Source organism: Drosophila erecta, unplaced genomic scaffold (genome assembly GCF_003286155.1).
Source record: "Drosophila erecta strain 14021-0224.00,06,07 unplaced genomic scaffold, DereRS2 tig00000126-arrow-pilon, whole genome shotgun sequence".
Taxonomy (NCBI): domain Eukaryota; kingdom Metazoa; phylum Arthropoda; class Insecta; order Diptera; family Drosophilidae; genus Drosophila; species Drosophila erecta.
The window spans coordinates 9775819-9803235 of record NW_020825209.1 but is presented as its reverse complement, the minus strand read 5'-3'; the positions used below and the strand labels follow the sequence as shown (position 1 = coordinate 9803235).

Below are 27417 nucleotides of genomic sequence, written 5' to 3'. Positions count from 1 at the left end.
GGTCCACATTGGATTGACCCGAACCGTTCTGAAGACCCCGTTTGACGCTACACTCAACGGATTTGAGTGGCAATTAAGTTCAAAAGGCAATTAAAACGATTTCCGTGGATGTTTATTTAAACAAAAAAGATGTTAGTAATGTTATGAATTTGACATAAAGTTTTTTCAGAATGATTAATAAAATATGATACCCTTTAAAGAAGTCCTATGAAAATTTGATTTCTTTTTGTGTGTCTTATCGATTTCAAAATTATGTATGGAACCCAAAATTCATTTAAAATATTAAAGAACTGTCAAATGCTTTTAACGTGTGCCGTTTTTACTCGTTTGCTTACTTTCAAACTTTCCTCTCGCATTTTATTAACCCCTTTACATAAATCGCTGATGTCTCTGAAGATGCTCTTCACCTGGCTTTAATCAACTCCATTCGGATCGTATCATATCAGCCGCCTTCTCCCCAATCATGAATGCCGCTGCATTCGTGTGGGCGGTGGGTGGAAACGGGATGATACTGGTGTCCACCACCCGGAGTTTCCTCACTCCATGCACCTTCAGCTGATGATTGACCACGGTGGTGGGATCACTTTCGGCGCCCATGCGACAGGTGGCCACCTGGTGGTGCAGTGTGTAGGATAGAGTTCGAATGGAGCACCTCCAGTAATCATCCGATGCGAACTCGTAGCTCTCGCAACCTGGCACCGGCTTGTCCAGGAGTCTGGTGCCAATGGCCTGCATGGCCGGCATCTTGGAGATTCTGAGGGCCTCCTTTATGCCCTCCAGCAAGTTCTCCACATCCGTCGGAGCCGAGAAATACTTGGGATCGATGCGTGGCCACTCGAGTGGATTGCGATTGTGCAGCCACAGGCGACCCACGGAGGCGGGCTTGAAGTGCATGATGAGGAAGCTGAAGTGATCCTGCTGCCTCAGCGTCAGATCCTTGTACATTTTCTCGTAAATCTCGGGCTTGAAGTTGGCTCCCTTGGCCAGGGCGGTGCCATCATCGCTGGCCAAGCTGCCGGCCACTTGGATGAGTTCCACATCGGGTTGGGAGGCCGGACTCTTGCCGGATGGCACCTTGATGAAGGTGAGCGTCTCTACGCCGCCGATGCTGGACAGAAAGGTATCTGCCCGGCCCAGTAGAAACTCCTTGACCACCGGTGCGCCCAATCGAGCGGCAAACAGAGTTTGGCCCGTGGTGTTGGTCACAAATGTGGGTCCAAAGTGGCACATGTGATCGAACATTCTCTTACCCACTGGCAGTGCCTTGATCAGGGGTATTCCAATGACCTTGAGGTTATCTTCTGGCCCGATCCCCGACAGCATCAGTAACTGTGGAGAGTTGAAGGCACCCGCCGATAGTATGACCTCCTTGCGGGCTTTCACTTTGAAGCTTCTGCCCTGATGGGTCAACTCTACTCCATAGGCGGACTTGGTGGCTGCATCTATCAGGACACGGGTGACTCTGGCCAGTGTTAGGATGTGCAGATTCCGACGCCTGGATCTTATGGGTTCTATGTAGGCTCGAAAGGCACTGTGCCTCCTGCCCTTCAGTGTGGTGGCCTGCACATAGGAAACGCCCAGTTGGGACTCACCATTGTAATCCGTTCTCGGATGACCCGCCTCCTGGGCAGCTCTAATGTAGGCATGAGACAATCGCGTCCGATGACGCACGTCCTCCACACTCAAGGGTCCACTGTGATTATGATATGGCGACTGCTCCAGTCCCTGAAGCTGTGCATGCTCACTCCTCAGAAAGTAGGGTAACACCTCGTCGTAACTCCAGCCGGGATTTCCTGCAGCTGCCCAGGCATCAAAGTCCCGTCGATTGCCCCGATTGTAGATCATATAGTTGATGGAGCTGGTGCCACCCAGAACCTTGCCCCTGGGCAGGGCGCACTTGTTATCGGGCATTCCACGACAGGCATGGCGCTGCGGCGTCGAGTTGTAGCCCCAATTGGAGGCAGTCGACTGCAGATGGGCAGCGAGTAGTGGCACCTGATGCACCATGTTCTCCACGCCTCCGGCTTCGATGAGGAACACACTCCAGTTGGGATTCTCCGAGAGACGAGCGGCCAATGTACAGCCAGCAGCTCCGCCTCCTACCACTATGAAGTCATAATTTCTTTGGGGTACTGCAAGAAGAAGTGGGGGAAAGTGGAAATAAAGTTAAACTAAATTAGAATTGAGGAATTCCAAAATTCGATTAGTAATGTGTTTAATAAACCCTAACCATCGCTGAAGAATGGCACATTGACGACATTGCCCAATCCCAATCGCCGCAGTTCGTCCAGTTGGGAGCTCCTTTGGGTGTGGATCAGCGGTATAAGTGGGATTAGGAGCAGAAACAGAAGCTGGGACAGCAGCAGCTTCTCCATGGTTGCGATGGCCGGTAACTGATCTCTGTGGCTACCGAGCTTTGGATGAAATTGGACCTCTACCTCTGTTTGGCATCACCTCTGCCACCGCACTGTGGAACAAGTTGTGCACGTATAAAAAAAATCTAGATAATTATTAGTTATTCTAGCCATTTTATTTATGAGCACTGCGCGTGGAAAGTTAGTTAGTGGAGCTTCTCAGAACAAATTGTTTTTATTTTACTTCAAAGTGAACTTTGCTCCACTGTTTATTATCTTGCCGGTTTGGTTCTCCCTCACTGATCTCTATCCCCCCATCTCTTTCTCACCTCCTTTCTCCGCATCTCTACGTCTTTCTTTCTCCGCTGATGAGATGAGTTGGTTGACTTTTAGCCAGGTTTGTAGGGCCAAAACAGGCTGATATTGTCTCAGAATTTTTATTGCCACTTGCTAATTTGCGCTTTCTGCTTGCTCATCTCTACGGTCCTGCCTCTCTTTCATTTGCTGTTTCTCTGTCTCTTTTCTAATGCAGGGAACGAAAAACCCGATCATTTATGTTTTGATTTGACAAAAAGATAACCATATTATGGTGCTTTTTATAGCACTTATTAATTTGTTTTTCCTTAAAATAAGTGCATTATACTATTTACATTTAAATTTGGTTATACATTACTTTTCTCTCTGTATTTCCTCTGCATCTGAGCTCGGTTCAATGGCACTTGGATAGGCATCTTGTTCTGGCTGTGCTGACGAGTATTTTTTTTTATGTCGCTGGACTGTCAGTTAAATCTTTGAAGATTGAAGCACCAGCGGCTCGGGCACTCGAGGGTTAATATATTCCAAGCCACCCCATAGGGTAATACAAAACCAAAGCCGATTAAACGACTTTAGGTCTAACAAAAAAAAAAAAAGGAACGAGTGAAATAAAAAATGGATAAAGGGGTGGCTCAGTGCAGTTGGGATCAACCCCAGCATATGGATGCAGTTCCTCCAATCCCACAATAAAAGTCATTGGATGCCCTTACAAAATCCCAGCAACCAAAAAATGAACAGGACAGGGATTTCACAGAGGACATGGATCTGAAATTTGGAGGAAGGGCCATGTTTTGGTCATGGCAATTGCATTCAAAATTTGTCTGTTTTGTGTTCGCCTTTTTTTGTAAGCGATTCAAAACGCCCCCTCGATTCATGAATATTTCAATTTGTGTTAATGAAAAGTCAGGCGTAACCATAGGGACTTTTTTTAAGGAAAGGGAAATTGGAAATGAGTTTTCACTGCGGGTTCTGGGTTGATTACTCTACGAGTACCGGTTTTAAAAATAAGCACTGTCGAAATACCATTCACGTAGTGACGAATGTGCTGTGTTAGATTTAGAATTACAGGCCGGTTTAAAAAAAAAAATATCAAAAAATATAAAATCAAAGAGCTTTAAGCTAAGCTCAAAGCTTTTCGTTTCTATTTGAATAGAATTTTAATATAGTCTACCCTTGGGATGTTGAAAGATATACTTATCCTAAAGCAATTATTCTCAATTTTCGACTGATTTATGCACACTCCACATACATAAATAATTCTAAGGTCGAATCGATGCAAATTATACCAAGATCAATCCAAAGACTCATCATCAAAAATTGCTTAAACAAAACAGCTAACAAAGTTCACACCGGCTTGTTCGTTAAACAAGAAAAAAACCGAACGCAAAAAAAAACGAGAGTAAGGGAAAAAATACATTTCCGCCACAATAAAAAAATTGAGACAGACTAAAAAACAAAGGCGTGTAATAAATCAAAACAAAAAATCGTCAAACAAGCGGACAACTTCACGGATTTCACAGATTTTGATTATGAAGCCTCAGATTGATTAGCATGAAAAGTGCGAGAGCAGAGAATTCCTATTGATAAAAGTGAAACAATGCCAAAGACAGAAGTCCAAAAAAATTCAATGTCAAAGTAAAATAACTATTGGTTTTCTTGTATTTAAAGAGTTAAAAGTGAAGTCATTGTTAAATGCCCAAAGTCAAACTAAAATCGGAAAGGCCACAGCTCTATATACAAAATTTTACTCTATAGAATTCGTAAAGTTCTATAAGTCCGCATGTATAGAAAAGCAAATTTTGTTATAGTACATACAAAACTTATATTCATTTATTTATGCTTATATAGCTAAATCTTAAGCTAGAATCAGTTCAGGCAAGAAAAAATTACTAGAGATTATAACAAAAAATTTTTGGAAGGTCTTAACTAAAACTTAAGCCCCATTTTACACTGGCCATTTGAGGTGTGATTGAATGGGACGATTTGATGGTAGGCCAGTGTAAATGGGGCTTACACCTGATTGTGGAATCAACTTTGGGGTAAGGTGGCTTCACTGGATAAAACCATGATCCTGTTTAATCATATCAGCTGCCTTCTCGGCGATCATGAAGACGGGTCCATTCGGATGACCGGACATGATTTCGGGCATAATGCTAGCATCTGCGACTCGCAGATTCTTGATCCCGTGGACACGAAGTCGATGGTCCACCACTGCAGCTCGATCGGATTTGGGACCCATCTTGGCGGTGCCCGAATAATGGTAAATGGTGAAGGTGAAGTGCCTCACATAGCAGGCCCAGTAGGCCCAACTCTTGTAGGGATGCTGCTTGCACGTGGGTATCTTCTTTTCCCACAACTTGGCATTTATCTTCTGCATGCCACGTTGTTCCATCAGACTGACGGCCTTCAGTAGTCCCCGCACCGAGATATCCACATCGTAGGGATGGGCAAAGTAATTGGCATGGATCAGGGGATACTTGAAGGGATCACTGCTCTTCAGCATGATGCGACCGCGGCTCTTGGGACGCAGAATCATGGGGAAGATCATGAAGGCATTCAGTGATTTGTCCTCGATCTCGGCAAATAGTGTATCGTATATGGACTTCTTCAGGCCGAAGGCACGGGAAATGGCCGGATTGGAGGACATGGAACCGCCCACCAGGAAGAGCTCAATATCAGGCCAGCCATCCTCATCGCGTTCGTGATCCAGATCCCAGAAGGCAATGGCCTCACAGCCACCGGGAGATCCATATGGTCCTTCCATTCTGTTGAATCGGTTAATGAGTGTGGGATCGGAAAAGTCCTCGAATTTCAGAGAGGTGGCATTGGTGGTGAACGTGACCGCCGGTGCCGTGTGATCCTGAAGATTGTAACCCACTGCCAGATCAGCCAGCGGCTTAATGCCCACTTCGCGAAGATGTTTGGCTGGTCCCACGCCCGAGAGCATCAGTAGTTGGGGTGTATTGATGGCTCCGGCGGAGACAATCACCTCCCTTCTGGCCAGGATCTTCTGCATGCGTCCCTCGGTCTGAACCATAATGCCATAGGCCGTCTTGGTTTGCGGATCGATGAGCACCTTGGTCACCAGAGCATTCTTTCTCACATGCAGATTGCTGCGCTTGCCCTTCAGCGGATACAGGTAGGCACGATTTGAGCTCCATCTTGTGGAATTCCTGGTGGTGGTGTGCAGGAAGGCCACACCATTCTGAATGCGTCCATTGTAGTCCCTGTACTTCAGGCCATCCTGCTGGGCGGCATCGACAAAGGCTTCGGCGATCTTGGAACGCCAGTTCACATAGCTGACCTTCACCGGGCCATTGCGACCAACATAATCCTCCTCAGCATCGGGCACACTGCTGCCCTCGTATTTCTTGAAGTACGGCAGCACATCCTTGAAGCTCCAGCCGGGATTGCCCAGGGCCTCCCAGCGATCGTAATCCCTGCGATTGCCCCGGGTGTACATCATGTAGTTGAGCACCGAGCTGCCTCCCATCACCTTGCCTCTGGGCCAATTGCACCGGTTGTTGTTCATCGCCAGGCAGGCGTGATCAGATGGCTGTGTCCTGTACTTCCAGTTCATCTCGCCCAGCTGCAGGAAATGCGCCACAATGGGCACGTCCATGACGAGTCGCTCGGGACCGCCGGCCTCCAGGAGCAGCACTCGCCACAGTGGATTCTCGGAGAGTCGGGCGGCCAAGGCACAACCAGCTGTTCCGGCGCCAACCACTATAAAATCGTACTCGCTGTCCAGAACCACATTGTTGTCATAGTTCTCCAGCTCCACGTCCGCCTGGCCGCGTCTCAGAAAGTTAATCGTCTCGAAGAGGACATTGTTGTTATTCTGGGCAGAGATTTGGCTCCATGTGGCCATATATGCCAGGCACAGGCCCACAAATATCAGCGATTTGTTTGCCATTTTTGGGCCTTTAGTTACTTGTAACGACTTCTTCTGCACTTTTCACACCAATTGCACAGTCAAAAAAAATATATATATGGGTTTTTTTTGGATATGATAGACGAACGCGTTCTGAGTTCTTGTGATCGACGCGATCGCGAGCGTGTTGCCCAAGCGGATACGTAACTAGAAATGCTGACAAATGCTGTGGCCAAGTTCAATTTAATATTAAATTCGGCGGCGATCGCCGAACGAAACGATCGCTTTGCGAATCTCTCGGCACTCGGTTTTTAGTTTTCGGGCTTTTCGGTTTCTTCGGCTCGCCAAGAATCTTCAAATCTTTCGGAAGACTTGACTATGGACACGTTCACAACCATCTGCGTAGACAAAGACGAAGAGCTGGCTAAAACTGAAAGCTCTGACGATCTGCATTTGAATCTGAAAATGTATCTGTATCTGACATTGACTTGAGCCAGTCGATCGACGATCGTTAGCAACTGTGAATCAGATGCGGAAGCCGGTGTTAAAACATTAAAGGGCCTCCCATGGCTAGAAAACCGGTGGTTAAGATCCTCTTCGATTGGTTTTGGGCTGCAATTAGCATAGTGACATCGTGATTCTGCGTGATTCTTCTTTTTAGCAGAGGAATTCGGGCGGGGTTCTTCGAAGAACCTGTACCCACCGTCTCTGGTTAAATGTCAAACCAAATCGTATATAATTATATAAATACTATAGAATTTTATCGTTTTAGATGTCTATCGGGTAGTTCAGGTTTTAATTTTAAGGCTTACTAATAACTATTATTATTTATGCCAATGAAAGCAAGATGAAAAATTGACTTTAGAGACTAGTTGTATTACACCTGTAAAATTGAAGGAAATCACTGAATCGTTCATTACGTTCATTAAATAAGACTGATGACAAGCATCAACAATTTCAAATTGATTTGCTGTAATTGAAATCTTTCCATCGTAAGATCAGAACTTGTAAATAGCGTTTTAGCTATTATTTATAACTTGATCAAATGAAAACAAAGTTCTCATTTCTCTATCAACCTTTTTCTGCTAATTTTCATCCATTGATATTACAAAACATTCCACTTATAGGACTTGGACTCGCCGAATTTGTACTGTATTGTATCGTCTTTAATTCACTAGAAATCACTCAAAAAATTAATGGTATATACATTTCTTAAGATAACGCATCCGCTGATTGATAAGTGTTACTCATAGTTGGCTTTTTCATTTAAGAAAACATAGGCGTGCCCTATACGAAGTTATGATCCTCCTTTATCATGTCGGCTGCCTTTTCAGCTATTAGGTAGACCGGTCCATTAGGATGGCCCGAGATCAAATAGGGCATAATGCTGGCATCCACAACCCGGAGCCTATCGATTCCATGGACCCGCAGTCGGGCATCCACCACCGCCGAGGGATCCGATCGAGGACCCATCTTGGCGGTTCCCGAATAGTGATAAATGGTGAAGGTGAAGTGTCGGGCATAACAGGCCCAATAGGCGCTGCTCCTCCACTTGTGTTTCGCACAATTGGGTATCCTCTTCTCGAACAAACGAGCGCCGATTGCCTTGAATGCGGACATGTCCAGTAAACTCACTGCCTGTTCGATTCCCCGAACCGTGATGTTCAAGTCATAGGGATTCGAGAAGTAATTGGCATAGATCCTTGGATGCTCCTCGGGATTGCGACTGTTCAGTTTGATGCGCCCGCGACTCTTGGCGCGCAGAATCATGGGGAATATCATGAAGCCATTGGCACTCTGGCGTTCCAGTTCGCCAAACATGGTCTCATAGATGTTCGATTGGATGCCCAACGCCAGACGTAGGGCCAAATTCGTTTGCAATCCACCGCCCACCACAAAGAGCTCCATATCGGCCCAGCCATCGGGATTACGGGTATCGTCCAGGGCATAGAATGATATGGCCTCCACTCCACCCGGTATGCGGAGCACTCCGCGTCCTTTCAGGAAATCTGCCATTGCCTCCGAACGGAACATCTCGCTAATTTGCAGGGAACTTTCGTTGCACAAGACGCTGATAGCCGGAGCTATGTGATCCTGGAGATTATAGCCAACGGCCAGGTCGGCCAGTGGCTTTATGCCCATCTCCCGCAGATGTTTAGCGGGTCCCACGCCGGAGAGCATCAGTAGTTGGGGTGTATTGATGGCACCCGCCGAAAGGATGACCTCCTTTTTGGCCAGAATCTTTTGCATTTTGCCATCTATTTTGACAATTATACCGTAAGCCGTTTTCGTCTGCGGATCAATACAGATCTTGGTAACCAAGGCGTTCTTTTTCACATGCAAATTTCGACGCTTTCCTTTGATGGGATAAAGATACGCCCGGTTGGAGCTCCAACGGGTCTCATTGTAGATATTCGCCTGCAGATAGGACACACGAATCTGCTTCTCTCCATTGTAGTCCCCTTGCGGCAATCCCGCATCCTGTGAGGCCCGCACAAAGGCGTCTGCGATCCGAGTCCTCGTCGCCGAGTAGCTCACCTTCACCGGACCATTGCGTCCCACCAGATTCTCATCGGCATCCGGCACCACGCTGCCCTCGTACTTCCTGAAATAGGGCAATACCTCCTCGTAACTCCAGCCCGGATTACCCAGACTTGCCCAGCGATCGTAATCCCTGCGATTGCCTCTGGTGTACATCATGTAGTTGAGCACCGAGCTGCCCCCCATCACCTTGCCCCTGGGCCAATTGCATCGATTGTCGTTCATGGCCAGGCAATAGCTATTCGATGGCTCTGTCTTGTACTTCCAGTTGACCTCGCCCAGCTGCAGGAGATGCGCCACAATGGGTATGTCCATGGCGTAGTTCTCGGGACCACCGGCCTCCAGGAGCAGCACTCGCCACCGTGGATTCTCGGAGAGTCGCGCGGCCAGGGCACATCCGGCTGTGCCGGCTCCAACCACTATAAAATCATATTTCGCCGATATGGCCTGACCCTCATCCAGATTCTCCAGATCCAATTGCGCCTGGCCGCGACGATAGATCTCGAGCAAATCGTTCAGCACATTGCCAGTGTTGGACTGGCTAATCACCAGTGAGAACTCCAATAGCCAGAGGACAAGAAGGGCTCCGAGGTGATTCCGTGGCGAAGTCATCATGGAGCTTCATCACCTTGCAGCCGGACTCACTCGACTGCCGCGATCGACTGGAACGCTGTGTACTAAGAGCAGAACTAAAATCTAGAGGCTGGGCTAAATGCACCTAAAAAACTCATGGGGCGCCCTGCACTCTTGACAATTACGGCTTTTGGTCTTAACCATCAGTCTAGTTTGAGTCTTATTTTTCCTATTGTTCTACAACAGTGAAAACTGAGAGTATATGTGGAAGCTAATGTGTGCAATGTATTGATCGATCAAAGATCGTAAACATTCCGACAAAAATGCAGTGCGAATGCACAAATGAGAGATTCACGGGGTATCGTATATTCCAGATTGTGTGCTGAATACAGAAATCGCTTAATAACGGGGACTGATCTAGTAATCATATCGCTGGGTTGTGGCTAAGGGAAAATTACAACGAAATTAGAATTTGAAGGTGACGACGAAACTGTGACTGGTATAATTATTACATAAGTACAACTGATTATTATAGGATTCACAGGGGGAAGAACAGAATTTCTTGAACTTGGAAACCCATATAGGTATAAAGTTTTATCCGGTATAGCAATATTATTAAAGTAGATATGTAAATGGAAAATTTCACGAAGTATTGTGGTTGCCAAGTGTAATAAAGTGATTTAACTTTTACAAAAAGAACCATGAAGTTTTGCCCTAAATATACCATGACAAAACTGAAAAAGCAAATATACCATCAAAAATTCATTTACAAAATAAACCTAACTTTTTAAAATCAACACAGCGATAATGTGGTGAAGGTTCCAAGATCGTGAGGGTATTACTAAAATGTTTAGGGCAATCGCAGCTGGAAATTAACTGATGTAAACTTTTAATTTGTTAATTTATTGATTTCTTTCCAAATAATCACTGGGCAAACGATCAGCAGTCGCTTCTAATTGTACTTGCCCACTAGTAAATAGTGATTGGATGTTTGCTTTTATTCATGGGGTTTGTTTTCTTTATTCTTTTGTTTTGTTTCTTTGAAGCAAAGCTTTGTGTTTAGTAAGTAATTTTTATAATTATTTCCGCTTGCATGTGAATATTCGTGCGCTTAGAATGGGAGAGCCCAAGAGAGTCGATTGGCAGACGCTGTGAAAAATTCCAAGATACCCCATACCCGCAGCTTGGAAACATGGTAACTTGGCAACGTAAACTTGGCCAGTCGACCGCAACCGTATGACATACTAAAAAGAGTAAAAATGTATACAAAATAAAAATAAATTAAAATGGTTAATGGTTTTTTGATGTGTTCTCCGCCCCAAATGGCGTCGTTCTGATGGTATATGGTTAGTCGAAGGACACCGCCCAGAGGTTCCGTTTCCAGAAGGAGTATATCACCATCACCATCATCTTCATCATCATCATTATCGAAGGAACACATGACTGGCATACAAATGAGGTCCACAGAAGTTGAGAACCATCTGAAGGGCAATCCAGAACCAATCTCCGTTGACATTCAAGCCCAAATGAGCCGATACGCTGGACACTTTGGAGTCAAGGCTGAAAAAGCATTGCGGCTTCCAATTTCGCAATTCGTCTGCGATTCGTGGGCTTCAAGTTCGTTGAGCTGCCATTCGATTATATACAGTGCAAACAATTCCTGTGAATTCCGCAAATGCATTTCAAGCTCAGCATTCAAGCTAACAAAACTGCTTTAAAGGCAAAGCCACAGATTTTGTGAGCAAGAAAAATCTTTTTTTTAGTTGTAATTAATAGATTTAATTTAATTTAATTTTTCTGAATTTTTTGTGGCCTCTATATTGGAGTTGCGTTAAGAACTTAGGCCTTTTGCATTGAATTACCCATATAACAACTTAGTGCTGTTTTTCGCCCAGTGCATCCAGCTAACGGCAATTAAAGCTTTGGCTCTTACTATCGATAGGTAGAGTGCTAGCTGAGATACAGCAGCAAAATGACTGTTTCTGTTCGCATAAAGTCAAGAATTTAAGCAAACTCGTTGTCTTTGACCGAGTTTTCATAGTTGGCAACTGCCGATTTTGGCCAAGTTGCTCTTAGCTTAGCACTGACTGACAATTTTTAAATTTGGGGCCTCGACCATGTCTTTAGTGGCTCTTTGACACTCACTGGCTGGCCCATGGCATTCGAAGGCGGCAAAGCAGGATGCCAAATCATTTAAATGTAGGATGTCTTACTTGTTATTAAATGTGAAACGAATTTCCCTGTTGATACAGCTGCTGGATTCAAACTGTGCCGAATGACTGGCAGAATTTGAGAAAATGTGCTGGCCATAAAATGTTCTTAACTTAACCATAAAACGCGTCTTTTGGGTTTTTTTTCGTTCTTCTGTTTCGTTGGTGGCGATTAATTGCGTTGACTTCGATCATCATGACAAAGCAACTCGTTCACTTCTAAAAATTTGCATAGACAGTGTTTTAGATGTGGTAATATTTGCCGATCGAAAACAGTTAAGACATCTCATCCCTGATTAATGCCAAAAACCAGTTTCTCAGCGTGTTGTTACATTTCAAAATATGTTCAAAAAGAGCTATAAATATTTGCAAGTATTGAGAGGCCCGATGTTTTATGAATGAATGAAGGTAATATACAAGTATATATTCAATGTTTTTATTTACCAGGTAACACATATTTCTTATTGCAAACTAAATTCTTATTAAACATAATAGAGGGAAATCATTTCGTCGCTTTATTTTGCACTTCCTAAACTTAGTGTAAACATTTTTAGGTGTGTTTTTTTTACAAAGTGTGTGTTTCCTAATTCGACATACTAAATACAGTAGTTTTATCATCAGTTATTTTACGACAGGTCATTACATTCAGTCATTTAGGAGGGTACACATGGAAAAATATTATTTCCGGATTATTATTTAATGGATATATTTTTATTTAAAGTTTTCAATATTTACAAATTACTATTGCAATTACCTTTAAGTTTGCTGAATAGGTTTTCGTTTTTAAATGGAGTAGGTCAACACAAAACTGTCAAAATTTCAAAATAGAGCATAAAGCACAAACTTCTGGCATACGACATCTGAAAATTTGGGCAATGCACAAACCAGCTGTTAAGGAACGTGAGCCTAGGATTACACCTTATCCTAAAGGTTTACCTCTATATAGAGGATCTTCAAGTTCGACGAGTTTCGACAATGAGCCAAGTTGTTCAAAAAGATGTTTTAATAATGTGCAAGCCAATGGGTACTTAATGGAAACTCTGGACCCGAAGCCCATTTGCCTTAATACCCAGTATCAAAGTCGTAGTCTTTCCGAAAATGGTTACGATGCGGACACCGATGATGCTTGTGATGATGAAGGGGATGATACCACAATTACGAACCTGCCGAATTGTAGCCCATCAAGCCCAACTCCTTTGAATAATTTTTTGCTCCCAGAGCCGATTCCGTCCCACAGATTTGGTGGATTTCTCCACGCCCTGTCCCGCAGTTTGTATCACTCTTTGGCCAGGATTGCCGCCGGTCTTGGATTGAGACATCAGCAAACTGCCTGGTACAAGAACTGCTGGCAAAGTCCTGGTTCCAAGCCAAAAAGTGGCCATCTTATGGATCCATCTGCGCCCGTTTCGATTGCGCAGATCCCGATAGAACCGCCGAACAGCGAGAGTTCCACAACTATGTGATGTATTTACCATTTACTTCGCAATGGTGTGTAAAATATATGTTGAAAAACATAAGCTTAGCGGGTTTGTTTCTGTTTTCATTTGAAATCAATAAATGAAAATATAGATTATGCACAACCGGAACACCTGCGTAAATATTCTACAAGAAGTACGTACTTCCTGTACATTATTATTGCATTTTATAGAGTGATTTCCATAATTCGATTACACAAAGGAAATCGACGCATTTTATTGTAGGAAGTCAAGCTGAGTAAATGAATCAATTATTGAGACTTCCCCCGAATTCTTGGAGCCGCAACAAATCGATTCATTTGCAGTTGATTGACATGACAAAGCAGAACAGAAGTTGAATAACATTTTGATACGATCATAATGCGCATAATTGCTATACGGTAACGCACAAATATAGATACAGATACAATCCAAATAGATACACAGACCATGTTTGGCCAGATAACATTATTGTTTGCCAAGCACTAAAGCACATTAAAGTGTGCAATTATTTGATTTGAAGTCCACTATTCGGTGCGATTGTTGTGATCAATGGTCAATGGAGTACACTTAGTTCATTTCAAAAATGAAATAGTTGATGAAGCCAGGAAGTTGATTGGATAGATCAGCGAAAAGATGATGATGGAACCTGGGGTTCATGGATCAAGATAATCAAACGAAAATGCTATAAGTAAATATCGAAAATAATTTGTTTACTAATTAAAAATGGCAGAGCTTCAACCGTAAGGCAATAATTTTATTAGCTTACAATTTTTAAGAATTCCATAAAAATTAAATATTCTGTTAAGGAAAAATCCACACAGTTCCATCAACATTATGCAAATCACTGACTCAATCAACGCAGAACATTAGCCTAATAGTTCTTATAAAATGTATAAACTTACCACTGAATCATAAAACCCGATGTATGCCCAACATTTCCGTGCCCCAAGGTTGCTCAAAAAAAAAAGTGACTAAGAAGTATTTATTCGCTTTGCATCGAATTGAGACTTGATTGGCACCTTTGTAACAACTAAAAGAACTGGCTGTTTGGGTTCCACATCGTATATATGGGTCACTAATCATGAACCAGGGCCGTGAATTAACAGAAAATTGAAAGGAAAAAAAAAAAACAGACACTTCCGCTTGCGGATAGAATGCTGCCATGTTACCATGAATATTTATGCTGTAATCTCGTACAATTCTCAGTTGTTCATGATTTATCGAAACCAATTATAATGGTTTTCCTCTTTTTTTATTTACAGGTGAGTCGCTTGCTGTGGAGTATGCAAATAACTGAATACTACGACTATACCGAGGCAGAGATCAAGTTCATTGGGTCTGGGTCAACTGCTCGCACACGATGGCTTGTCTAACGGAGATCGGAGATCACAACAAGTTGATTGACCTCTAACTGGAACGGTAACACATCGATCCGGAAGTTGTCTTTATCACTTTTTGCCGCAGATGATCCGCTGCTATTTACTTCCGCTGGGCATTGGCCCAGTTTCGACTTGTGAATTTTTGCAGACTCTCTTGCCAAATTTTGCATATTTGCTTGGGCTTATTGCGTTTTTGGCCGAGAAACCGCTGGGACATTTGCGTGTGGACACATATGTCTAGGGCAAATCTGGCGGTTTGATCTCGTGGCGAAATTGCACTTGGTCACGTAGACATTGGGTCTCCATTCCGTTTAAGACGTTCTCTGTGTGCTTTTTGATTTTTTTCGGGGGCGTGGCTGCATTAATTTCACAAAACAAGTCCATATGTAAGCTGATTTGTATGCGCCTAGTGGATACCGTCTATAATTATACCTTCTATACATGGCGTATACGTAATGTGAATCCATACAAATCAATACAAAAGATGTATTCTATTTTTAGTAAATATAGTAAAGAAGCTAGATACAATATTGAAAGTAAAAAGTTAGTATTCTGAAGATGACCAACTTATAATTTCTCTAGTCACAGGGAAGAAGCAGAAACTTCCTGAAAAGCTGTAGACGATTACCTCCCAATTCCGCATACCCTAAAGAATAAATATACTTTTACATTAAAAGAAACCGAATTAGACCTTGAACTTGCCCGAAACGCTGGCCCATTAAAATGTGTGATTTGTTGACCATGTTTTGTGTAAATGCGCTTAGCAGCGTCTTGTATATTCCCATTAATAAGCCATAAAATCTGGTTTTTTGTGCTTAGCTTCAGTTGAAATGATTATAAGCCGGTTTTGTTTTTTTTTTTTTTTCTTCTTTGGTTTTTTGGGTTTTTGCCGGTCAATTAGAACGTTTCGTGGTCGAAAAGTGGTACAGGGACCGATCACTTAGCACATCTTCTGCGATCCACATCCGAAAAAAGACAATCCATGGTGATTATAATTTGAGTTGATTAGACCAAGTTCCGTTGGCCATTTCCGGCTTCCGATACTCGCATGAAAATGAAAATTGTTGACCAAGGCCATGGTCTCTTTGGCCTGTCAGAAAGATGATTAATAACACTTCGATTTGGTAACTTAAAGGCCTTTTATGTATATCGTATATACCACTTGTATGTATATATATCACTGGGCGTTGCAGCGACAAGTTGAAAACGTGGCTTATCCGGTGGTTATTAAATATACACATTTTCTACACAAGAATGTTGCGTGTTGCTATGTCTTTTTTACTACCGCGCCCAAATGCTAGGCTATGGTATATAAATACTCCGATGGCAGTTTGAAGTTGAATGGGTAGGTAGGTAGGGCATTATTATGTATTTCGTGAATATTTGTACTTGGGCTTGGCCCTATTTACTTGTCACTCATCGTGTCTGATGTAATCAATCAAATACTCGCAATGATGTAATTAAATACGTGCGATAGGCATATTATTCTGTTGCATTACAGATAAAGACAAGTTTTGGGAAAACCTAGTGCTGCCAAAGGCAAATTGAACTTTATGTTAGTTCCACAACAAACTACATATTTTTTGAGTAATTAGAACACAAATGCAAATAACTGAAATGGGAAAATACTTATGTACATCCAATTTGTTGATGATTCCAATTCTTCTTCTCCGGCTTTTTTGCTTAACTCACTTGTGTTGCCTGCTTTTTGGCTGTCAGCAAATAACAAACATTCGCCTTCATGTTTATGCAAATGTAGTTTATTAAATAGAATGTCATTTAAATAATGCTTTTCATGGAAGTTTTCTATAAATAGTCAAAGAACATTAAATTATCTATCGCTAACTTATCATAAATAATACATAAGCAAAAAAAAGACAACAATTACTTAGGTAAGCATTAAATCTATGACTCGATTTCTGTTCTGGATTCCTTCTACAAATGGATCGTTGTGTACAGTTTTTGAGGACGTCATGCGATGAGATTCAATGGGAAGTACAAGTTAAGAAACTCCGCCTCTTCTATTTTTATTGATAACGCCAACAGGTAGAACAGCTAGCCTAATCTTTTGTATAAATTAGAAAGGCTTTAGGAGACAGTTTTTTGGATTACTGATTGTCTTGTTAAAAGACTTGATTCTCAGGCATAAACCTTTTATGAATAGTGCTTTTAAATGGTTTCAAAAGGAATAAGCAACCAGTTTTAATTGCTAAGAACTTCTGGTTCCGCAGTAATGTTTTTATGAGCATTACAAGTTGACCATGCAATGATAATGAACTTCAAGTCGTTAATATAGACTTTTTGGTTGTTCCATAAATAAAATAGCTTCTGGTTCCAGTGTAGACTTTAGGTAAAGAATGTTCGGTGAATTGTTGGATCACATTCTGGTTTCAGTTGAGTTGTCAGCGAACTCAAAGAGCTTATGTCTCAGCATGTTAGTTTAGCAATGGCAACAATTTTGTGTTGTTTTCTGGTTGTGGACACTTTATGTGAGTGTGTAAAGCTATGGAGCCCTGAGCACAAAGTCTGGAGCTAACTTAGCTCGATATTCTTCATCTTGAAGTCACTAACTATCCGCATAGTTGAGTGTGAAGTTGCTGCTGATGCTGTCAATGTTGCTGCTGTTGCTGCTGCTAAAATTGATGTTGCTGATGTGACTGCTGTTGCTGAAGTGGCTCTCCATGTTGCTCCTGTCACTGATGTTGCTGCTGTTGCTTCTGGGCAATGTGACGATGCCCTGAATATTACTACCAGCTGGCTCTGGATCTCTAACTCTGTTAGCCTGCCGCTTCACTTTGTACTCGGGATTCGTAAGCCAATCTTCCTTGATGAGATCTGCGCCCTTTTCAGCTATCATTATAACCGGCGCATTAGTATTCCCACTACTAATCGTTGGCATAATGCTGGCATCAATCACCCTGAGTCCACGAACTCCATAGACCCGCAAGCGAGGATCTACCACTGCCTCGGGATCCCAGGCGGGTCCCATCTTCGCAGTGCCACATGGATGGTAGATGGTCATCGAAATGGTGCGCACATGGCACTCCAAATAGGCATCGGATAGGAATTTGTGCTGTTTGCAATTGGGCAGCGGCTTGCGCCACAATCTCGATCCAAATTGCTTGAATACCTGGGCTTCAGCCACGCGAATAGCTATCTTGGCTCCTTCCACTAAAGTTTTTGCATCCAGGGGATCATCAAAGTAGTTGGCATTGATGAGTGGATAGTGAAAAGGATTCGCCGAACGTAACTTTACAGAACCCCGCGATCTCGGCCGCAAAAGCAGTGGCATTATCGTCCAACTATCCTTATTGGCAATGGGATGGTAGACCTCTTGGTACACCGATTCCTTCAGGCCCAATACCTTCTTTACTCTGGCTCCATTATCGGAGTTAATGGAAGCCGGTGCCATGTGGAATTGAATATCCGGCCAGTCGAGACTGCGATTTGAGTACGGTGTGTGCACAAAGGCCAGACCCTCGACTCCACCCAATGTGGTCATCGGTCCTCGTTCACGCAACACATACTGAAAGGTGACGGCAGTGGGATTAAAGCGATCCTGGACAATGGCCACGGGCTTGTCCACCAGAAAAGTGAGTCCGCCCATACCCACATGATCCTGCATATTCTCGCCAACGGGCAGATCTTGCAACACTCGGATGCCATGCTTCTCCAGATGTTTTCGTGGTCCCAATCCAGATAGCATCATTAGCTGGGGCGTGTTGATGGCACCAGCTGAGAGGATCACCTCCCTTCTGGCCGCTATCCTATACACCTTGCCATGTTTCACAAACTCCACGGCCTGTGCCCTCATGGTTCCCGGTTCGATGATGATCCTGGTCACATGGGAGTTCATTGACAAATGGAAATTTTTCCGCGAGCGTATGGGTCGCAGGAATGCCTTGGCGGTGGAGCATCTCGATCCACGACGTATCGTTCCTTGGGCAATCATAAAGCCCGCCTGCTTGGCGCCATTAATGTCACGATTATCATAGCCCAACTGAGTACCGGCCTCCACAAAGGCGGCCACCAAGGGCGAATGCCACGGTGACTCCTGAACCGTTAGCAGTCCTCCGCGACCATGATACTTATTGTTGGCCAAATAGGGATTACGATTATCCTCCGATTTCTTGAAGTAATGCAGCACATGGTCGTAATCCCAGCCTGGATTGCCCAGCGATGCCCAGTGATCGTAATCATTGCGATTGCCGCGCACATAGAGCATATAGTTGAGCACCGAACTGCCGCCCAAAACTCGTCCTCTTGGCCAATTGCAGCGATTGTTCTGCATTCCCAAACACGCCTTCGTCGAGGGCTCCGTCTTGTAGCCCCAATCCAGTTTGCTCAATTGCAAATAGGCCGCCAGCGATGGTACATCAGAGATCTCGTTTTCATCTGGACCGGCTTCGATCAGCAGTACTTTCCATTTCCTCACCTCGCTCAAGCGATTCGCCACCACAGCTCCGGCCGAGCCACTGCCCACCACTATGAAATCGTACTCTGGATACAGATTCAGTTGATCCAAGGGCCTCGATTCGGGATCCACGGCATCATATCGATAGTAGGTAATGGCGGCCAGCATCAGTGGGATTAGCCAGAGTCCCGTGGTCACCACGCCAAATGTGGACTTGATCACAGTGGTTATGAACAGCAGATTGAGCACCATGTTGGCGTACGGATGTCTACTTGAGTTCTCTGTGGGATTATCCCAACTTTAGGCCAGTTGCTTGCTATATTGTCCCTCTTCTCTCGGTTTAGTGCTGGATTTTATCTTCTTTCCACTCTCTAAAGTCTAGGGTTTCTTTCTTTTGTGCATGGCGGGGCTCTGATTTGGCCCGATTTTCAGTTAGCTGCTTAGTTTCAATGCTGCTTTGGTCCAGTGCGTTTGTGCCACTATGCTTTGTGCTTTCCTGGTTTTCTATATGCGTTATAAGCAGAGAGTCTTACTGCTCGCTAACCATTTACTGTGTGGTTCTTTGCACAAGAATTCCTTTTTTTCCACAACTCCGTTGTAGCTATGCCTTTGCTACCTTGCATTTAAAGTAATTATAGTTGATTGTTCCACTAGTCTTTCCTTATCCTTGTTGTGCTATCGTTGTGCTCCTCGTAGGCCAACTGAAAGATAAGAAAACGTCAATAAATACACATATTTTTGGCAGAACTTGTATCGCTTTAATGGAGAACATTAACGATAACTTTTGGAACTATATCCAACTTCGTTGCTATCACATCTAAAGTTACAAAACCTTGGCTTTCGTAATTCCGCCAATTATCTAACACAATCAGCACACATTGCGTAGGTCTAACCAACCAAAAAGGCGCTATTATCGTTTGCAAAACATACTTGCATGTTCTGGTTGTTGAAAATCTAAATGATTTACCAATTTCGAGCTGATTTCGAGCCAAACCTAACTGCCCAATCGAATGCATTCGGTTGCAACAGTTGTTTGTATTGCACTCATCCAAGACCCACTTCCCCAGCTCCATAAAAGTATTTCCCGACCAATTTTGGATGTTAACACGGCGACGACCTTGACGGTATATTGCGGCCAAAAGCGACAAAGGGGGGAATTGTTAGCGGCTTTTTACATTTTTGGCTTATAATGTTAGACACGTAAATGCAACCATCTCTCTGTTTGTTTGTCTTTCAAATTCGTCGGCCGTTTTCGGTTTTCGGATTACAACAATATTTTTTGTTGTTGGTTGTTGTACGATATAGTGACGTAAGCGGTGGACCTATCGTTTTTTATATTATTTTTGGATCTTTTGGGGTATTTGTAATTGGCGTGCTCGATTGGGCAAAATACATACGAAATGGGTTTCGTTTCATTTCGATTGTTTTGCGAGCAGTTTGTATTTTCGAGCTGAGCCGGGCTTAAGACCAGATCGAAACTCAATAGCTTTTTTTTGGCCATATATACGTGCTTGTGCGAGGGATCTGTTGACACATGGCGGTATGTTGAGTTGTTATCGAGCGGGTGTTGAAATCTCCAACGGCATTTAACGCCTGTCTATCCAGTTTACCAATAAGTGAGGGGTCCCTTTTTCTTTTTTCTTGTTGATTTGAGAAGGGGGTGGCTTTTTTGGGGGAGTGGTGGGCGTGAAACTTACAATTTACATACCTGGCCTAATGAATGTGCGCTACACAGACAGACAGTCAGACAGGTGAAGGGATGCACGCGGGGCACGGGGAAAAATAAAAAAGTGACAGGTGCTGTCGAAAGACGGGGAAGTGATGGCTATTTCATTGGAGTGATTAACGATACCCCCTGGTAATAATAAAACAAATCGATTTGATTTGCCCTACAAGTTCATTAAGTTTTTTATGGTGCAAATTGGACTTACTGCGGCCTACAAAGAGATCTAATTAACAGCAGGTATCTTATTAATTACTTATAATAATTATAAGTTATGCTGTTCGAGTTAAATTAAAAATACATTTCATAATGATATTTTACTTAAAATAGTTTGGAAATTCTTGTATCTGGTTTTATTACATTTGCAAAGCCTATGAAAGTTCCTAATCCTAAAATGCGTTTAAAACGTGTGTAAAATGGGTAGCGAAATGGTCAGCAAACTCTTTTATTACCAGAGGTTGACATTCATTTCTAAGACCAGTTTTTATAGTTTTAATGGCATCCAAGCTGAATTGTAACCCACTTACTCTTTGAGTTTAGGACATGACTTTGAAATAGCTTTAAGATTTTCGCCTTTTTTCTCTCTTAGTTTTCTTTGAAGTCCGGTCCCTCTGACATAATCAATTTCAATGTCGATTTCTTATCACTTCAATTACCAACCGCAAAACCAGATCTTCCGGCGACCAAGTGAAAGGCCAGACCAGTAAAAAAAAAACAACAGGTTGCTATCAAAGCGAACCTTTCTTGCCACAGATGCAGATACGGATACGGATTCGGATTCAGTATCTGAAGAGTTGAAGAGTGGAAGCTGCGGGTTCATTTCTTCTACAGATTGCTTTTCTGCTTTTCTTAGGGTTCGTTTTTTTCTGAGTTTTGTTTTGGTTTTTTGTGCGAAAAACCTCCGCGGGGCAGAGAGCACGGCAACAAAAATTGTTGTAAAATGTCGAAAAAAGTTGCACGAAATTGGGTCAGCAGCGACAGCAAACAAGTTTACTTTTGCGGCTCCGGGACCAGGTAAACCTGTTGGCCCGGCCCGGAGTTATCATACCCCAACCCCCACCCCCCACCTCACTCCAAACTGCTATTGACATGCGTCATTACTGTGGAGAAAAAAATCACAGTGTATTTAGGCCCGAGCGAAAAATCTACATCAACAGCTGTCTTCAAAACAATAGTAAAATATATATACGAGTATATAATATATAAAATAATTGCTGTCCTATTTTGATACAAAATAGAATAATGTGTTTGGAAAATTTAATTGAGTGCATTGATCTAGTATTTTATACACACGCATTTAAAACCGCAAGCTAATATCTTGAGCACAGCTGTGTGTGGATTATTTTATACACAATCTTTCCTTCGTTGTAAACCGATTAGACTTCCTGTCCAGCTGAAGGCCATGATCAGCGATCACTAACCCAACTTCATAGTTTTTATGTGCCTCACTGCTTTTAGCACCCACGCATTCAACCACTTTATCATTTGATGATTGGGACAATTAAGTGATTTGCTTGCCGCTTTTGTGCGCTAATTTGGTGTAAACAAACACAAGACATCAGACAGTCAGTCAGTCACTCAGTTTCAGGCTGTTTTACCACTCGACATTGCTATACAGTTGTTTGGGTTCATGATTACAATGTCAGTTGGTGTCATTTGATGTCATTTGATGTCAGTCACCTTGGGTGCCAGGTGCCACACTCATTTGCCGGTTGGGTTCTTCAGCTTTTTGCTGGGCAGCAGTCATTGTGTCATTGACTTGATTTTGGCCACCAGCGACTGCAGCCCGAATGCCCATCTAACTGTATTCAAATAGTGCAATTAATTAATTATAATACTCATGGCTAAAGTAAAATGTTTTAATTACCTAGCGGCAAATTTCATTTAGCTGCAACAACACCCAGGAAAATGTGCGCCACAAGCTGCTGGTGCACAGAAACAAACATGTTTATAGTAAATTCAATGCATAATATGCACTTTAAATTAAAAAAAATTCAGGTACACCCATTTCGCCCAGTGTATTACTGCAAGTGCGTGCCAAATGTTAATTAAAACTATGCACTGGCCATTAAGGCAACAAATCGAATAAAACAGGGATGTTTACGACTACTGGAAGATAGCTTAAAGGAAAACTAGCGTTGCACAATTTTTAGCTATTTAGTGGCAAATAAAGATACATTACATTTCAGCGAAGGCTTATGAAACGCCATTGCCAAACTGCACCCAAAGGATATTCATCTTAAAAATGTTAGATATTTTGAACTTTTTGGTAAATCTCTAACCCGATGACTTGTACCCCATTTTCAATTCCTCACGCTTGTATATATGCTGACTACCAAATTAGTTCCAAATTTGCTTCAATGATTTTTAATACCCATTTTTAATCAAGCAGCTTCCATTTAAAAGCCTCCTCTGGCTTAATGCCTGCTGGCTAAAAGCCTTCAGTGTCAGACTGGAGGCATCAACCATAATGTGGCTGCTGTTATCGAAGATGTTGTTGATGCGCATTGCTGCTGCTGCGCTGAAGTTATGCGAAATGGGCGTGGCCGACGTCGCCCACTTCTCATTTCTTTTTTCCTTTTTTTTTCTATTTTGGTTGATGTTTATGCAAATTTCTTTGTGTCTCCACAAGAGCCTAATGTTCATAGAGAAACAACTGCTGTTGATGTTGCAAAGACAAATCTTTCTATTGTCTTTGGCGTTGCAAAAAATAAAAGAGGAAAAAACTAACCAAAAAGAAAAGAAAAAGAAGAAAAAGTTACAGCAGCAGCAACATGAAAAACAATGACAATCGCCCAACAACCGTTAGTGTGCAACATATAGCCTACTTATCAAAGCCGCTCTTTCTTTATTGTTAACGTTTTCCATTATTTTTTTTCGTTATTTGTTTTCTCGAATGTATTTCATAGTTTAATGTGGGTTTTTTGTGGGTGGATTGTGTAAATGCAAAAAAAAGCAAAAAAAAACTATGCACTTGAGTGCATTTCCTTTCGAGCTGTTTTGCACCCATTGATTTTATACATTTTTTTTTGTATTCTTGTACACCGGCAACAGGTGTTTTTGCAGCTTTAACCTTTCGGTTCACTTCACTTTCTGTACTGGCTTACTTGCAATTCTTAGCCCACGTAGCCTGGCACTTTTGGCACATCGATCACAAATCACGGGATCCTTTGGATTGTTGAATTTGACGATGTTTAAGAAATATGCACATATATGTATGCATATATATGATTATTTAGCTCGGATTTTCAAACCGCTGACTGCGTCTGCGCGGCTGCGTTGCACGTAGTCAACTGAACGATCCGCTTGCCGCGAAATTCCGAAAAGCCAACGCCATAGATGTTGCATATTATTGGCACATCGAACACGTTGGATGGCCAACAAGTTTGAAGCTCTGATAACGGTACGCCAGTGGTTTGTTACGAACTGCAGACGAAGAGGAAGATGCGGTCATGGGGCCAAGAAATTCAGAAGGTCAAATGGCCGATAGAAAGAGAAAGAGCAGTGTGGTGGTAATTGGGCCTACATGGATCACGATAAAATAATACGGCTAGCGATTTCAAACGCGACTGATAAATAGGTCGTCTGGTTGCAATAGGTTATTACATGGAGTATTTCCTAAAAGGTATGACTGTAGATATTGTAAACAGTATGATTACTTTTCATAGACACTTCTTGGGCATGAGAAAAAATATCATAAGTATTTCCATATCACTAAATATATAAATATTTTTATGAAAATATACTTGGTACGAGTATGCTTGGCTTTTGTGAAAATTATACAAATACCTTTTATATAAGGTAGCAAGAAATGTCCCCCCTAATTATAAAGGAGTTTTATGTGTTTCTGGGAAGGCATTTTCCCGCTGGAAGTTCTCTCCGCCTGAGTGACCGCATTCCTCGCATGCCAAACTCAGCTGAAAAGTGGCAAACCCAGTGCGAAAAATGGTCAAATGAAGTTATTAACCCATAAACATGACTGAGAAAAATCTGTGTGTTTTTTCTGTGTTTCTGTTTTGGTTTTTTTCCGATCTTTTTTCTTGGCAATTGCCTGGGACAACCTGGCTGGCTGTGTTTTGTCAACGGGTATAATTTATGTAATCATGAGCCAAAAAAGTTAAAAACAAAAACAGCACAGCTATGGTAAAAAGCAACAACATGATTTAGGTAAGCTGTTGAAATATTTCACTGCTGTCTTTTTCCCATTTCGCCTCGTTTCTCAGCTCGCCGTTTTTGTTGGCTGTTGGGTGTTAAAGTGCAATTAGTGCTCAGGGAAGAGGGATATATGTATGTCGTATACCTTATTTATAAAGAGGGGCCATGGGCAAGTAGGTGGAGCCCATACAGATAATTTGGCTGCAAAAGGGAATGTGGCGATTTTAAATAGCAACGCCTTCAACGAAAAATGCAACTCATTGGGGAAAGGGGTGTGTTGGAAAAATAACTATTCAATGCCCGTGCAAATTGGACACTGCAAGAGAAGGTTTTGCAAAAATCACAAAAAGTCAAGCAGGATTTCGATCGTCCTTGCTTTAAAAGGAGGAAAGAAGGTGACTCTTTTTAAGCTGATTAATTGACCATTTATCCGCATGAATAACTTAATAATCTTTCCTTTTCGAGAGTATCACAACTTTCCCTCAACCGTAAACTCCTTGAAGTCAAGAGAGGGTGGGCTGATTTGAAGTGCACCATCTGGCGAAAGGCTGTACCAGCAAATCAGAGCTCGAATTAAAAGGGCAACAAGTGGCTTTAACTTTGGATTAAACCTCGTTAGCTGGATGGCAGCGCGGATATATATTTTGTTGGCTTTGATTTGGCTTTTGATTGCCTACGTGAGGCGCGGCACCTAACACCTTGCCCCATCTATGACATAAGCGGCGGATACTTGATATTTTTTTGACAATGCTCCACCGTGTGCTCCACCCTCCTCCCCTTTTTTTCCAGTTTGCAATTGAAATTATATGCCTTGAACGATTTCGGGTTCGAATCTGTACGGCTTATTCAGTTCAGTTCAGTTCAGTTTATTTCGGTTTTGGTTTGCTTCGCTTTTGGTTTTTCGGTCTTTCAGTCCGGCTTCGCTGCAATTGCAACTTCGATGGCGGACTTGAGGCACGGCATAATTGACCGAAATTAACCAAAGATTATTCAATCCCTGCCGTAGCTCCACAAGCCTCTTCCCGCCTCAACCAGTCTTGGATTCATTTGCTTCTTTCGTTTTCTTGTGCGATTTGTCGCGTGTGTTCGACATCACGTATCTCTGTTTGCACTGTGGAGCTGAGGAGGATGACGATTACGATGTGGGAGAAAAAAGCAGAAAATAGATTATGGGGGAAAAAAATGGGTGAAAAAGGTATTCAAACAAATGCAAACTCCCCTTGACATGCATTATGATTAATTTCGATTCAATGCATACGCGCACTGATGAGATACAACGCATGGTTACCAATGAGTTCCTCAAATGTTTCATTTTATTGGGCTTATGTGTTACTGCTTATATTGCGGATATAAGATGGATGATCTTTCTCGTTGAGAAAGGTTTGGCCATTTATTGTATAACCTCTAAATAGCGTGACATATTATAAGCTTAATTAATTTGTGAGCTCTTTTTAATAGACGTATTTATAGACATACTTGTATTTAAATTTATATTTTAATGGCTTATGGTATCTCGATGCCCATCCATCTTTTATACACTTTGCGTGCATTTCCCATTTCACCTCATCAGCCGGCTCATTTTCAAGTTGGTCTCATCGATCGAACTTTCGACGGTTTAATGACCCAATTTCTGTGTTTCACTGACCACAGACACAGATGTTCAGCGCACGTCCGCCGATCTTTGCTGCCCCTGATATATGTATATATATTATATAGTGTGTCATCATACCGACTACTCGCTCATCTGCATCATCTTCATCTTTGGCATAACACTTTCCATTAGTATGCGGTCGCAATGACTTGTCGTTTCGTTAAAATCAAATCAAATATTTGCCCGAAACTTTGTTTGCATTTATTTATTAGTTATTTCCCACTGTATACCGTACCATACCATACCATACCATACCATACTATAACCCCGAAAGAGGGCCTTATATAAGAAGTCTGGGCATCGCCTTGGGTGGTTTATAGACTCGGTTTCATTTATTGCTGTGTTGCTCTTTGTTGTTATTTATTTTTGCAATATTATCATTACTGGGTGGCGTATGGTATTGGGCTTCCCTGGAAGTTGCATGCGAAATTCGCAATTGTCCGGCTTTTCGCTGGCAGTCGATAATTGTCGACAGGGCATTGCCCAAACTTTCAACTGACACCTACGAAATAAAACGTGCCGAAAAGCTGGCTATGTGGTCAATAAATTTGAATAACCTTGGCACACTTGAGCGCTCCAAAGCGAAACGGGATACATATATTTTTGTTTCTTATTTTGATGGCAACACGGAAGCCTGACTATCAAAGCCACGCCCACGGCCATAAGAAAGGAGGCGGGCGATTACGGAAACCATCATCAGCATATTAAAACTGCAGAGAGTTTAAACTTTTCAAGGAGCCATCGCGGGGGCATTTTTCGATCATACTGGCA

The 27417-nt window shown here is 42.6% G+C and overlaps 5 protein-coding genes across 13 annotated transcripts in view; 1 reads left to right on the top strand and 4 right to left on the bottom strand.

Annotated features, from left to right (window-relative positions):
• The window catches only part of LOC6550611 (flotillin-2), an 88559-nt gene that overhangs the window by 6856 nt on the left and 54286 nt on the right, over window positions 1–27417 (top strand). The gene's annotated exons all lie outside the window — the stretch shown is intronic.
• Window positions 98–2443, bottom strand: LOC6550639 (glucose dehydrogenase [FAD, quinone]). The gene is made up of 2 exons (XM_001978115.3): window positions 2231–2443; window positions 98–2132 (listed from the first exon to the last, which is right to left on the bottom strand). The coding sequence occupies exons 1-2, from the start codon at window positions 2373–2375 to the stop codon at window positions 418–420; spliced, it is 1860 nt and encodes a 619-aa protein (XP_001978151.1). The 5' UTR covers window positions 2376–2443; the 3' UTR covers window positions 98–417.
• On the bottom strand, window positions 4479–6788 carry LOC6550638 (glucose dehydrogenase [FAD, quinone]). The gene has a single exon (XM_001978114.2). The coding sequence runs from the start codon at window positions 6583–6585 to the stop codon at window positions 4720–4722; it is 1866 nt and encodes a 621-aa protein (XP_001978150.1). The 5' UTR covers window positions 6586–6788; the 3' UTR covers window positions 4479–4719.
• Window positions 7688–9753, bottom strand: LOC6550637 (glucose dehydrogenase [FAD, quinone]). Its single transcript, XM_001978113.3, has one exon. The coding sequence runs from the start codon at window positions 9697–9699 to the stop codon at window positions 7831–7833; it is 1869 nt and encodes a 622-aa protein (XP_001978149.1). The 5' UTR covers window positions 9700–9753; the 3' UTR covers window positions 7688–7830.
• LOC6550636 (glucose dehydrogenase [FAD, quinone]) lies at window positions 16423–24147 on the bottom strand. Of its 3 annotated transcripts, none has more exons than XM_001978112.3 (2): window positions 23948–24147; window positions 16423–19818 (listed from the first exon to the last, which is right to left on the bottom strand). In XM_001978112.3, exon 2 carries the CDS (start codon window positions 19367–19369, stop codon window positions 17270–17272), a length of 2100 nt encoding a protein of 699 aa, XP_001978148.1. In that variant the 5' UTR covers window positions 19370–19818; window positions 23948–24147; the 3' UTR covers window positions 16423–17269. The 3 variants fall into 3 exon arrangements, with proteins under 3 accessions (XP_001978148.1, XP_026837414.1, XP_026837413.1); XM_026981613.1 differs by lacking the exon at window positions 23948–24147 and adding an exon at window positions 22521–22588; XM_026981612.1 differs by lacking the exon at window positions 23948–24147 and adding an exon at window positions 20085–20190.